Below are 14059 nucleotides of genomic sequence, written 5' to 3'. Positions count from 1 at the left end.
GGTCTCAGGAGACATTGTCTGTCTCAATCAATCAATCAATCAATCGTATTTATTGAGCGCATACTGGGTGCAGAGCACTGGACTAAGCGCTTGGGAAGTACAAGTTGGCAACATCTAGAGACAGTCCCTACCCAACAGTGGGCTCACAGTGTCTCCTCTCCGTGGGGTCCCTGGAGACATTGTCTCTCTCCTTTCCGTGGGGCCCTGGGAGACATTGTCTCTGTGCCCCAGGAGATTTTGTCTCTCTCTCTCTGTCTCTCATCGGTGGGGCCTCAGGAAACATTTCTCTCCTTTCTGTGGGGTCCCAGGAGATTTTTTTCCTTTCCTCTCAGTGGAGCCTCAGGAGACCTTATCTCTCCCCTTGGATGGGACCCTGGGAGAACAGTGCTTGACACACAGTAAGTGCTTAACAAATACCATTATTATTATTATTATTATCTCTTTCCTTTGGGTGGGACCCGGGGAGACACTGTCTCCTCTCCGTGGGACCCTGAGAGACATTGTCTCTCCCCTGTCAGTGATGACCGGGGAGATCAGTGATGACTCTTTTAATCAATCAATCAATCAATCGTATTTATTGAGCGCTTACTATGTGCAGAGCACTGTACTAAGCGCTTGGGAAGTACAAATTGGCAACACATAGAGACAGTCCCTACCCAACAGTGGGCTCACAGTCTAAAAGGGGGAGACAGAGAACAGAACCAAACATACCAACAAAATAAAATAAATAGGATAGAAATGTACAAGTAAAATAAATAAATAAATAAATAAATAAATAGAGTAATAAATATGTACAACCATATATACATATATACAGGTGCTGTGGGGAAGGGAAGGAGGTAAGATGGGGGGATGGAGAGGGGGACGAGGGGGAGAGGAGGGAAGGGGCTCAGTCTGGGAAGGCCTCCTGGAGGACGTGAGCTCTCAGCAGGGCCTTGAAGGGAGGAAGAGAGCGAGCTTGGCGGATGGGCAGAGGGAGACAAGGAGACAAGGGGACAGAGACAAAGACGGAGAGACGGAGAGACAGAGAGGCAGAGACGGAGAGACAAAGACAGAGAGGCAGAGACAAAGGGACAGACAAAGAGGCGGACAGAGACAAGGAGACAAAGGGACAGAGACTGTGAGCTTTTAGAGTGTGAGCCCACTGTTGGGTAGGGACTGTCTCTATATGTTGCCAACTTGGACTTCCCAAGCGCTTAGTACAGTGCTCTGCACACAGTAAGCGCTCAATAAATACGATTGATGATGACCGGGGTCTGGGAGAACCATCTGGGAGGAGAAGGGAACAATATCTCTTTTGTCTCCCCTGAATCTCTCTACCCACTGCTTCCCCTCGTAGCTCTGAGGGGAAAGAGGGAGGGGGGTGGGCTCTCTCTTTCTGAGGAAGGGGAGATGGGTGGGAGGGTGGGGAGGGGTCCATCACTGCAGCAGCCACGGAGGGTAGAGGGGGAGGCTCTTCAATCAATCAATCAATCGTATTTATTGAGCGCTTACTATGTGCAGAGCACTGTACTAAGCGCTTGGGAAGTACAAATTGGCATCACATAGAGACAGTCCCTACCCAACAGTGGGCTCACAGTCTAAAAGTGTGGCTCTTCAGCCAGCACAGGTCTTGAGACCAAGTGTCATCTCCCCATGGCCTGCCCCTCCGCCGACCCCGCTCCACATAGGGGGTCTGCTGGTCCAGGACCACCCCTCCACGCACAAGTAAGTCTCTAGGGACCGTACTGGACGCCCGCCGCCCCTCGAAGTTGCCATGGCACTGCCGTGGGCCTGCCACTCGCTGCCTAATCATCATCATCATCAATCGTATTTATTGAGCGCTTACTATGTGCAGAGCACTGGACTAAGCGCTTGGAAAGTACAAATTGGCAACATCTAGAGACAGTCCCTACCCAACAGTGGGCTCACAGTCTAAAAGGGGGAGACAGAGAACAAAACCAAACATACTAACAAAATAAAATAAATAGAATAGATATGTATCTGGGGGGATGCAAAGGAAGACCCCTCCCTCCCCACGGGGGGCAGCGGCCTGGGGGGCGGGGAGGGGAAGGGGACATGGGGTGAGGAAGGGGCAGCCCCCACCTCCCATCCGGGTCGGGTCTTTGGGCGAGCTCTAGTCTATAATGATGCTAGTGATGCCTGTTTACTTGTTTTGATGTCTGTCTCCCCGCTTTGAGCGCGGGTTGGGTCTCTTTGCTGCTGAGTTGTACTTCCCAAGCGCTTAGTACAGTGCTCTGCACATAGTAAGTGCTCAACAAATGCACTTGAGTGAATGAAAGGAGTCCGCGGGTTGGCTCTCTTTGTTGCTGAATTGTACTTCCCAAGCGCTTAGTACAGTGCTGTGCACATAGTAAGTGCTCAACAAATGCAATTGAGTGAATGAAAGGAGTCCGCGGGTTGGCTCTCTTTGTTGCTGAACTGTACTTCCCAAGCGCTTAGTACAGTGCTCTGCACATAGTAAGTGCTCAATAAATGCAATTGAGTGAATGAATGAAAGGAGTCCTGGGGACCCCCTCCCTGAATTAGAGCTGCCGCAGCCCCCAATCAGGACCCCTTGGACGCCCTCCTCTCCCCCTTCTCCTCTGCCCCCTGCTCAGACCCTCACCCCCTGCCTAGCCTGCTCCTCCTCTCTGCTCCCCCCTCCCCGCTGCCCCCAATTGCCCCCCAACAGAGGCAGGGTCCTGGGCCCGTGCCCCTGGGACTGAAGTCTGGAGGTGAGGGGTTGGCATCTCCCACCCTCCACCTCCCCGCAGCCCCCCTTGTGATACTCTGAGGCCCGTTGGTCAGCCCCAACCAGTCCTGTACGCTCCCCTGCCTCAGTTTCCCCAGCCAGGAAATGGGGGGGAACAATCGCTGCAGCTTTGGACACCCAACCCCATCCCCCCAACCTACTTACCTGCCCCCTGCACCCCACCTCCGCCCCCCCAGGAGCCTGGCCGGGACCAGCCCCCATGGACGGCACACGACCAGGATCCAAGGTGACCCAGGCGTCCACCGCTGCCCAGTCTCCGGGCAGCTGTCCCCGCCGACAGCGTTGGACCTCTGCGGCCTGAGAGGGACGTACGAACAGGGACCGGACAGGACGGACGGATGGAGGGACCAAGGGAGGGATGGGGGAAAGGGGCTCCGGCAGGATGGGAGAGGCCCAGTGCGAGAGGAGAGAAGAATAAGTAATAATAATGACCGTATTTGTTAGGCGCTTACTATGCGCCAAGCACTGGTCTAAGCGCTGGAGTAGATAGGAGCACTTAGCACAGTGCTCTGCACACAGTAAGTGCTCAATAAATACATTGATTGATTGATAGGAGGTGATCAGGTTGTCCCATGTGGGGCTCACAGTCTTAATCCCCATTTTGCAGATGAGGGAACTGCGGTACAGAAAATAATAATGATGGTATTTGTTACGTGCTTACTATGTGCCAAGCACTGCTTTAAGCACTGGATCATAAATGTGGTATTTGTTAAGCACTTACTATGTGCCGGGCATTGTACTAAGCACCGGGGTGGATGGTTGGACACAGCCCCTGTTCCACATGGGGCTCACGGTTTCAAACCTCTTTTTACAGATGAGGAAACTGAGGCCTAGAGAGGTGAAGTGACTCGCCCACGGTCACGCAGCAGACAAGTAAGCGGCGGAGCCGGGCCCAGTGAACAGCTGCACTGGCCTCTCCCCCGGACTGGACCGGCAAGGACTCAAGGCCTCGCTCTCCTCCCTTAGTTGGGAGCCGTCATACATTCTCCTCTCCGGGCCTGCCGGGCCGGACGGACCTGAGCCTTGCTGGCCCAGAGTTTGGTTTTTTTTTTATGGTATTTAAGTGCTTACTCTTTGCCAGACCCTGTACTAAACGCTGGGGTAATCAAGATGGACACAGTCCGTGTCTCCTGTGGGGCGCGTGGTCTCAATCCCCATTTTGCGGATGAGGTACGGGGAAGTGACTTGAGGTCACACGGGAGACACACGGGTGAGAACCCAGGCCCTTTTCACTCCCAAGCCTGTGCTCTATCCACTAGGCCGTTACCCCAGCGCTTAGAACAGTGCTTTGCACATAGTAAGTGCTTAATAAATGACATTATTATTATTATTACCCCAGCGCTTGGAACAGTGCTTTGCACATGGTAAGTGCTTAATAAATGCCATTATTATTATTACCCCAGCGCTTAGAATAGTGCTTTGCACATAGTAAGCGCTTAATAGATGCCATTATTATTATTATTACCCCAGTGCTTAGAACAGTGCTTTGCACATAGTAAGCGCTTAATAGATGCCATTATTACTATTATTATTACCCCAGCGCTTAGAACACTGCTTTGCACATAGTAAGCGCTTAATAGATGCCATTATTATTATTATTGTTACCCCAGCGCTTAGAACAGTGCTTTGCACATAGTAAGCGCTTAATAGATGCCATTATTACTATTATTACCCCAGCGCTTAGAACACTGCTTTGCACATAGTAAGCGCTTAATAGATGCCATTATTATTATTATTGTTACCCCAGCGCTTAGAACACTGCTTTGCACATAGTAAGCACTTAATAGATGCCATTATTATTATTATTGTTACCCCAGCGCTTAGAACAGTGCTTTGCACATAGTAAGCGCTGAATAAATGCCATTATTATTATTGTCACCCCAGCGCTTGGAACAGTGCTTTGCACATGGTAAGTGCTTAATAAATGCCATTATTATTATTATTATTATTATTACCCCAGCGCTTAGAACAGTGCTTTGCACATAGTAAGCGCTTAATAAGTGCCATTATTATTATTATTACCCCAGTGCTTAGAACAGTGCTTTGCACATAGTAAGCGCTTAATAGATGCCATTACTATTATTATTATTACCCCAGCGCTTAGAACAGTGCTTTGCACATAGTAAGCGCTTAATAGATGCCATTACTATTATTATTATTACCCCAGCGCTTAGAACACTGCTTTGCACATAGTAAGCGCTTAATAGATGCCATTATTATTATTATTGTTACCCCAGCGCTTAGAACAGTGCTTTGCACATAGTAAGCGCTGAATAAATGCCATTATTATTATTGTTACCCCAGCGCTTGGAACAGTGCTTTGCACATGGTAAGTGCTTAATAAATGCCATTATTATTATTACCCCAGCGCTTAGAACAGTGCTTTGCACATAGTAAGCGCTTAATAAATGCCATTATTATTATTATTATTGGTTTAGGACCAATGTCTTGTTAAGTACCTCAGCCTCGCACCTCCTAGCCAAGGCCCACCTGTATATATGTATATATGGTTGTACATATTTATTACTCTGTTTATTTATTTATTTATTTATTTTACTTGTACATTTCTCTCCTATTTATTTTATTTTGTTGGTATGTTTGGTTCTGTTCTCTGTCTCCCCCTTTTAGACTGTGAGCCCACTGTTGGGTAGGGACTGTCTCTATGTGATGCCAATTTGTACTTCCCAAGCGCTTAGTACAGTGCTCTACACATAGTAAGCGCTCAATAAATACGATTGATTGATTGATTGATTGATTGATTTTGCTAGGGGTGAAGGGATGTTGCTAGGGCTCTAGGGTAGTGCTGCCTGCCCCTCTGGGAAAGAGCTCCCCCGCCTCAGCCCCTTCTTTGTGGGGTCCTTGCCTGGCAGCCGAGACAGCGGGCCCCCCAAAAACAGTTGAGCAAGCTCGCTCTCTTCCTCCCTTCAAGGCCCTGCTGAGAGCTCACCTCCTCCAGGAGGCCTTCCCAGACTGAGCCCCTTCCTTCCTCTCCCCCTCGCCCCCCTCTCCATCCCCCCGTCTTACCTCCTTCCCTTCCCCACAGCACCTGTATATATGGTTGCACATATTTATTACTCTATTTATTTATTTTGCTTGTACATTTCTCTCCTATTTATTTGATTTTGTTGGTATGTTTGGTTACCTGTATATATGTATATATGGTTGTACATATTTATTACTCTATTTATTTATTTATTTATTTATTTATTGTACTTGTACATTTCTCTCCTACTTATTTTATTTTGTTGGTATGTTTGGTTCTGTTCTCCGTCTCCCCCTTTCAGACTGTGAGCCCACTGTTGGGTAGGGGCTGTCTCTGTGTGTTGCCAGTTTGTACTTCCCAAGCGCTTAGTCCAGTGCTCTGCACCTAGTAAGCGCTCAGTAAATACGATCGATTGATTGATTGATTGATTGATTAGCCCTGAAACGGAGCCAAGAGTCCTCCAGGAGAGCGGTTTTGGGGTGGGGGGTGGGGCAGCGACCCCAACCCGGATATCTCATCGAGAACCCGGCCTTTCCCTGGGAAAGACTAAGTGCCCAAAGACATTCCCACACCCACTTCTTCGCACTCTCCCAGCCCCTCACCCTCCGGGAAACCAACTGTCCGGACGCTGGCCGGTGTCCAGGGCTCCCAAGCCAACCGGCCGTGGGAGGGGAGAATCAATCAATCAATCAATCAATCGTATTTATTGAGCGCTTACTATGTGCAGAGCACTGTACTAAGCGCTTGGGAAGTACAAATTGGCATCACATAGAGACAGTCCCTACCCGATAGTGGGCTCACAGTCTAAAAGGGGGAGACAGAGAACAGAACCAAACATACCAACAAAATAAAATAAGTAGGATAGAAATGTACAAGTAAAATAAATAAATAAATAAATAAACAGAGTAATAAATATGTACAACCATATATACATATATACAGGTGCTGTGGGGAGGGGAAGGCGGTAAGGCGGGGGGATGGAGAGGGGGACGAGGGGGAGAGGAAAGAAGGGGCTCAATCTGGGAAGGCCTCCTGGAGGAGGTGAGCTCTCAGCAGGGCCTTGAAGGGAGGAAGAGAGCTAGCTTGGCGGATGGGCAGAGGGAGGGCATTCCAGGCCCGGGGGATGACGTGGGCCGGGGGTCGATGGCGGGACAGGCGAGAGCCCAGAGGGCCCAGGATGGAGCGGCTGGGGCGGCCAGCTGCCGCGGGAGGGTCCGAGCCCCCGCACCCGGGAAGCGTTCTGGCCCGCGGAGCACCGGCGGCCCGCCGCCTTCGTTCACGACCCCCTTTTCCAGGCCCACCAGAGGCCCCGTGGCCCCGGAGGGCACGAGGGAGGAGCAGCCGCGAGGGCAGCGGCGGAGGGTCAGTCCGGGCCGGCGGCCGCTCGCTCCTCGGATTCCTCTTTCCTTTGCGGGCCGTTCCTTCGCCGCTGCCGCCTCAGCTTCCCGGCTCCGAGTCGGCCGCTGGGCCCCGGGTGGGCGTCACTGTTCCGCGGGCGACGGCGCGTGCCCGGCTTCCGCCTTCTCGGCCGGGGGGTCGGGGGGGATGAGGCACTGGACCTCCTCGGTGCTGACGGCCACCTTGTCTGGCTGGAGCCACCGCCTGAAGTGCTCCAGAGTGCTGCGAGAGTCGATTGTATTTATTGAGCGCGGACTGGGTGCGGAGCACTGGACTAAGAGCAGGGAGCAGGGCTGAGTGGGTCGCCCGGTGCCACCCGCCCGGGGACCCAGAGAGGGCTGACTTTCTGGGCCTCAGTGATCCCTCAGGACCCGCATGGGGCAAGACCAGTCCTGTGTGGGGCTCACAGTCTAAATAATAATAATAATAATGGCATTTATTAAGCGCTTACTATGTGCAAAGCACTGTTCTAAGCACTGGGAAGGATACAAGCTGATCAGGTTGTCCCTCACGGGGCTCACAGTCTTCATCCCCATTTTACAGATGAGGTAACTGAGGCACAGAGAAGTTAAGTGACTCGCCCAAAGTCACACAGCTGACAATTGGCAGAGCCGGGATTTAAAATAGGAGGAAGAACTGCGAGCCCACTGTTGGGTAGGGACTGTCTCTAGATGTTGCCAACTTGCACTTCCCAAGCGCTTCGTACAGTGCTCTGCACACAGTAAGCGCTCAATAAATACGATTGATTGATTGATTGATCTCCTCCAAGAGGCCTTCCCTGATTAAGCCCGACTTTCCTCTTCTCCCACTCCCTTCTGCGAAGCCCTGAGTTGCTTTCTTTATTCGTCCCCCATCCCAGCCCCAAACCACTTACGTCCATATCTGTCGTTCACTGATTTCTAGTCATGTCTGCCTCCTGCTCTATTCAGTCAATCGAATTTACTGAGCACTTACCGTACGCTGTGTTAAGCGCTTTGGAAAATACAATACGACCATAAACAGTGACATTCCCTGCCCACGACAAGCTTACAGTTCTTCCTCCTATTTAGACTGTGAGCCCCACGGCAGGACTGTGTCCAACCTTATTGTCTTATGTCTACTACAGAGCTTAGAACAGTGTTTGACACATAGTAAATGCTTAATAAATACCATTGACAAAAAGAGGCGGGGAGGAAAAGTGGGACCATATCCCCATTTTCAGGGATGGCTGACTGGTTAAGGCGCTGTACTGAAAAATCTACTGTGTGTGTTTCCTTGTAGGTTCGAACCCCACCCCTGCAAACTTCCTTTCAGAGAAGCAGCGTGGCTCAGTGGAAAGAGCCCGGGCTTTGGAGTCAGAGGCCATGGGTTCGAATCCCGGCTCCACCACAAGTCTGCTGTGTGACATTGGGCAAGTCACTTAACTTCTCTGAGCCTCAGTTACCTCACCTGTAAAAATGGGGATTAAGACTGTGAGCCCCACGTGGGACAGCTTGATCACACCGTATCCCCCCCCAGCGCTTAGAACAGTGCTTTGCACATAGTAAGCGCTTAACAAACGCCATCATTTATTTATTATTTACAAGAAACTAAGGGCCAGATAGGGTAAGCGACTTGCCCAAGGTCACAGAACGGGCTGGGGATGGGGCTGGGGCTGGAACCCGAGCCTCCTGACCCCCGGACCTGCGCTTTCTATTCTATTTATTTTATTTTGTTGGTATGTTTGCTTTTGTTCTCTGTCTCCCCCTTTTAGACTGTGAGCCCGCTGTTGGGTAGGGACTGTCTCTAGATGTTGCCAATCTGTACTTCCCAAGCGCTTAGTCCAGTGCTCTGCACATAGTAAATGCTCAATAAATACGATTGATGATGATGCTTTCCACTAGACCACACTGCCGGTAGACCCCCAAACTCCCCCACCTGCCCTCCCCAAGCTTCAGCTCCTCAGCGCCTCAGTCATGGGTCGGCCCGCACCCTTAAGGCTTAGCGGGACGGGGAGCGGAGCAAGCCTCGGGGTTACCTCTCGTCGGCAACCAGCCCATCCACGAACACCTCCGACTCCAGCTTCTCCTGCAGGAACCGGTCCCAATATTCCTCCTTGGCCCGGGCCAGGGTCTGCAACATCTCCTTGGAGGTCACTTCCTGGCTCAGGCCCTTGACGCGCCTCAGTCTCCTCTCTAGGAGCAAAGGGAGAAAAAAGTTTGGCGCTGAAGAGGCTGGGAACAGCGAGAGATAATAATAATAATAATAATAATGATGGTATTTGTTAAGCGCTTACTATGTGCAAAGCACTGTTCTAAGCGCTGGGAGGGATACAAGGTGATCAGGTTGTCCCGCGTCGGGCTCACAGTCTTAATCCCCATTTTACAGATGAGGTAACTGAGGCCGTGAGGAGTGAAGTGACTTGCCCAAAGTCACCCAGCTGACAAGTGGCGGAGTCGGGATTCGAACCCATGACCTCTGACTCCAAAGCCCGGGCTCTTTCCACTGAGCCACGCTGCTTCTCCCATCAGATCGGCATGGCCTGGTGGATGCAACCCGGGCCTGGGACTCAGAAGGCCCTGGGTTCTAATCCCGACTCCGTCACGTCTGTTGTGTGTCCCCGGGCAAGTCATTTCACTTTTCTGTGCCTCAGTTACCTCATTTATAAAATGGGGAGTGACAGTGTGAGCCCCATGTGGGACAGGGACTGCGTCCAATGTCCCCCGGTGCTTAGTACAGAGCCTGGCACAGTAAAAACTTAAATACCATAATCATTTATTATTATTATTACATAACCGAGATGATGACGACTGCTACTGCTAATAATAATCATCGTGGCATCTGTTAAGTGCCGGCCATCCGACCCCCCCGCGGCCCACTCTCACCCAAAGAGGCTAAATAGATGTCCGAGTCCTGCAGGGGGGCCCAGGGCTTCAGAGCCGGATTCGAGGAGAAGTCAGCCCCTTGCCCCCGGTCACCCCCCTGGGGACAGGAGTCTGCGAAGGAGTCCGAGAAGGCGTCACCGGCCACGTCCTCCTGGTCGGGGTCGGGCAGACGGGAGCAGATTTCGGCCCAGAGGTCCCGGCCCGAGCGGGCGGCGGCCCCGTCGGGGGTCTCAAACATCTTCATGGGGGACCCAAGCTGAAAGGCCGAAACGGGTATTGGAGGTGCAACATGGAGAGTCTGTTCCCCAACATTCGGGCTGGGGAAATTGTACCGATTATTTATTTATATATATATTAATGTCTGTCTCCCCCTCTAGACTGTATGCTCGTTGTGGGCAGGGAATGTGTCTTTTATTATACTGAACTCTCCCAAGTGCTTAGTACAGTCCCTCATCTGTAAAATGGGGATGAAGACTGTGAGCCCCACGTGGGACAACTTGATGACCTTGTATCTACCTCAGTGCTTGGCACATAGTAAGCGCTTAACAAATACCATCATTATTATTATTACTCTCTGTGCCTCCGTTCCCTTATCTGTAAAATGGGGATGAAGACTGTGTGCCCCACGTGGGACAACGTGATGACCTTGTATCTACCTCAGTGCTTGGCACATGGTAAGCGCTTAAATACCATCATTACTATTATTATTATTATTTTTCTCTGTGCCTCAGTTCCCTCATCTGTAAAATGGGGATGAAGACTGTGAGCCTCACATGGGACAACTTGATGACCTTGTATCTACCTCAGTGCTTGGCACATGGTAAGCACTTAACAAATACCATCATTATTATTATTATTTTTCTCTGTGCCTCAGTTCCCTTATCTGTAAAATGGGGATGAAGACTGTGAGGCTCACGGGGGACAACTTGATGACCTTGTATCTACCTCAGTGCTTGGCACATGGTAAGTGCTTAACAAATACCATCATTATTATTATTATTTTTCTCTGTGCTTCAGTTCCCCTATCTGTAAAATGGGGATGAAGAGTGTGAGGCCCACGTGGGACAACTTGATGACCTTGTATCTACCTCAGTGCTTGGCACATGGTAAGCGCTTAAATACCATCATTACTATTATTATTATTTTTCTCTGTGCCTCAGTTCCCTCATCTGTAAAATGGGGATGAAGACTGTGAGCCTCACGTGGGACAACTTGACCTTGTATCTACCTCAGTGTTTGGCACATGGTAAGCGCTTAACAAATACCATTATTATTATTTTTCTCTGTGCCTCAGTTCCCTCATTTGTAAATTGGGGATGAAGAGTGTGAGGCCCACATGGGACAACTTGATGACCTTGTATCTACCTCAGTGCTTGGCACATGGTAGGCGCTTAACAAATACCATCATTATTATTATTATTTTTCTCTGTGCCTCAGTTCATCATCATCATCATCAATCGTATTTATTGAGCGCTTACTGTGTGCAGAGCACTGGACTAAGCGCTTGGGAAGTACAAATTGGCAACATATAGAGACAGTCCCTCAGTTCCCTTATCTGTAAAATGGGGATGAAGACTGTGAGCCCCACGTGGGACAACTTGATGACCTTGTATCTACCTCAGTGCCTGGCACATAGTGAGCGCTTAATAAATACCATCATTATTATTATTACTCTCTGTGCCTCAGTTCCCTTCTCTGTAAAATGGGGATGAAGACTGTGGGCCCCACGTGGGACAACTTGATGACCTTGTATCTACCTCAGTGCCTGGCACATAGTGAGCGCTTAATAAATACCATCATTATTATTATTACTCTCTGTGCCTCAGTTCCCTTATCTGTAAAATGGGGATGAAGACTGTGAGCCCCACGTGGGACAACTTGATGACCTTGTAACTACCTCAGTGCTTGGCACATGGTACGCGCTTAACAAATGCCATCATTATTATTATTACTCTCTGTGCCTCCGTTCCCTTATCTGTAAAATGGGGATGAAGACTGTGAGCCCCACGTGGGACAACTTGACCTTGAATCTATCTATCTCAGTGCTTGGCCCATAGTGAGCGCTTAATAAATACCATCGTTATTATTATTCTCTGTGCCTCAGTTCCCTTTTAGACTGTGCGCCCACTCTTTTAGACTGTGAGCCCACTGTTGGGTAGGGACCGTCTCTATATGTTGCCAACTTGTACTTCCCAAGCGCTTAGTACAGTGCTCTGCACACAGTAAGCGCTCAATAAATACGATTGATGATGATCTACCTCAGTGCTTGGCACATAGTGAGCGCTTAATAAATACCATCATTATTATTATTCTTCTCTGTGCCTCAATTCCCTTATCTGAGCAGCAGTGTGGCTCGGTGGAAAGAGCGCGAACTTGGGAGTCAGAGGTCACGGGTTCTAATCTCGCCTCACGCCGCTTGTCAGCTGGGTGACCTTGGGCAAGTCACTTCACTTCTCTGGGCCTCAGTTCCCTCATCTGTAAAATGGAGATGAAAACTGTGAGCCCCATGTGGGACAACCTGATGGGACAGCCTGATTACCTTGTATCTCCCCCAGCGCTTAGAACAGTGCTTGGCACATAGTAAGTGCTTAACAAATACTAAAATTATAAGCGCCTAGTACAGTGCTCTGCACATAGTAAGCGCTCAATAAATACGATTGATGATGATGATCTGTAAAATGGGGATGAAGACTGTGAGGCCCACGGGGGACAACTTGACCTTGTATCTAGCTATCTCAGTGCTTGGCCCATAGTGAGCGCTTAACAAATACCATCATTATTATTATTCTCTGTGCCTCAGTTCCCTTTTAGACTGTGAGCCCACTGTTGGGTAGGGACTGTCTCTATATGTTGCCAACTTGTACTTCCCAAGCGCTTAGTACAGTGCTCTGCACACAGTAAGCGCTCAATAAATACGATTGATGATGATCTACCTCAGTGCTTAGCACATAGTGAGCGCTTAATAAATACCATCATTATTATTATTATTATTCTCTGTGCCTCAGTTCCCTTATCTGTAAAATGGGGATGAAGACTGTGAGGCCCACGGGGGACAACTTGACCTTGTATCTATCTATCTCAGTGCTTGGCACATAGTAAGCGCTTAACAAATACCATTATTATTATTATTATTGTTATTATTATTATTATTGTTGTCGTTACCTGCCCAACCCGCCTCCTCCTCCACCTTCGATCGAAGTCTTTCTCTCCTTCTTCCTCCTCCTGCCTGTCACTCAGCGGTTGGGGGGCGGGACAATGTCGTCACCCCCAGGAGCCCGCCAATCATCAGCCGCGCCGCGCGACGTTATGGACGCTGATTGGCTGGCTGCGACGTCACTCCCGCCGGGAGCCGGAACGTACCATAAAGGGCGGCGGGGGGGATCGATGGGCTGAGGTGAGAGACACGTGACAGGGGCGGGGCCATCCATCCTCCGATGAACCCCCGAGCGCGCATGCGCGCGGCCGCTCAGTCAATCAAGCGTATTTATTGGGCGCCTATGATGAGTAGCGCGCTTTACTACTACTAATAATATAATAATAATGGCATTTATTAAGCGCTTACTATGTGCAAAGCACTGTTCTAAGCGCTAATCGCTTGGAAGGAGAGGAGACCACAAAATAACAGATTCAATTCCTGCCCATTCCTTTCCTCCTTATATCAGGTAATTGCCCCTCATCATCATCAATCGTATTTATTGAGCGCTTACTATGTGCACAGCACTGTACTAAGCGCTTGGGAAGTACAAATTGGCAACATCTAGAGACAGTCCCTACCCAACAGTGGGCTCACAGTCTAAAAGGGGGAGACGGAGAACGAAACCAAACATACTAGCAAAATAAAATAAATAGAATAGATATGTGCAAATAAAATAAATAAATAGAGTAATAAATAGAGTAATACACATGTAATATTATGTACAATTACATAATTGTACATACATAATACATACATAATACATACATACATATGTAATTACATAATTACATAAATGTACAATTACATAATATTATGTAATAAATATGTACAAACATACACTCCTCCCCACTTCAAAACCTTACCGAAGGCAGCGTGGCGTTGTG

At 49.4% G+C, this 14059-nt stretch overlaps 1 protein-coding gene across 2 annotated transcripts; it reads right to left on the bottom strand.

Moving 5' to 3' along the window:
• Positions 1-6826: 6826 nt before the first annotated feature.
• On the bottom strand, positions 6827-13167 carry CCDC32 (coiled-coil domain containing 32). Of its 2 annotated transcripts, none has more exons than XM_038741366.1 (4): positions 13142-13167; positions 9980-10235; positions 9133-9289; positions 6827-7358 (listed from the first exon to the last, which is right to left on the bottom strand). In XM_038741366.1, the coding sequence occupies exons 2-4, from the start codon at positions 10221-10223 to the stop codon at positions 7220-7222; spliced, it is 540 nt and encodes a 179-aa protein (XP_038597294.1). In that variant the 5' UTR covers positions 10224-10235; positions 13142-13167; the 3' UTR covers positions 6827-7219. The 2 variants fall into 2 exon arrangements, with proteins under 2 accessions (XP_038597294.1, XP_038597293.1); XM_038741365.1 differs by lacking the exon at positions 13142-13167 and adding an exon at positions 12950-12960.
• Between the last annotated feature and the right edge of the window lie 892 nt (positions 13168-14059).

Source organism: Tachyglossus aculeatus, assembly GCF_015852505.1.
Source record: "Tachyglossus aculeatus isolate mTacAcu1 chromosome 12 unlocalized genomic scaffold, mTacAcu1.pri SUPER_6_unloc_1, whole genome shotgun sequence".
Lineage (NCBI taxonomy): Eukaryota > Metazoa > Chordata > Mammalia > Monotremata > Tachyglossidae > Tachyglossus > Tachyglossus aculeatus.
Note: the sequence above shows the minus strand (reverse complement) of the source record. Positions and strands in the feature narration are given on the sequence as shown.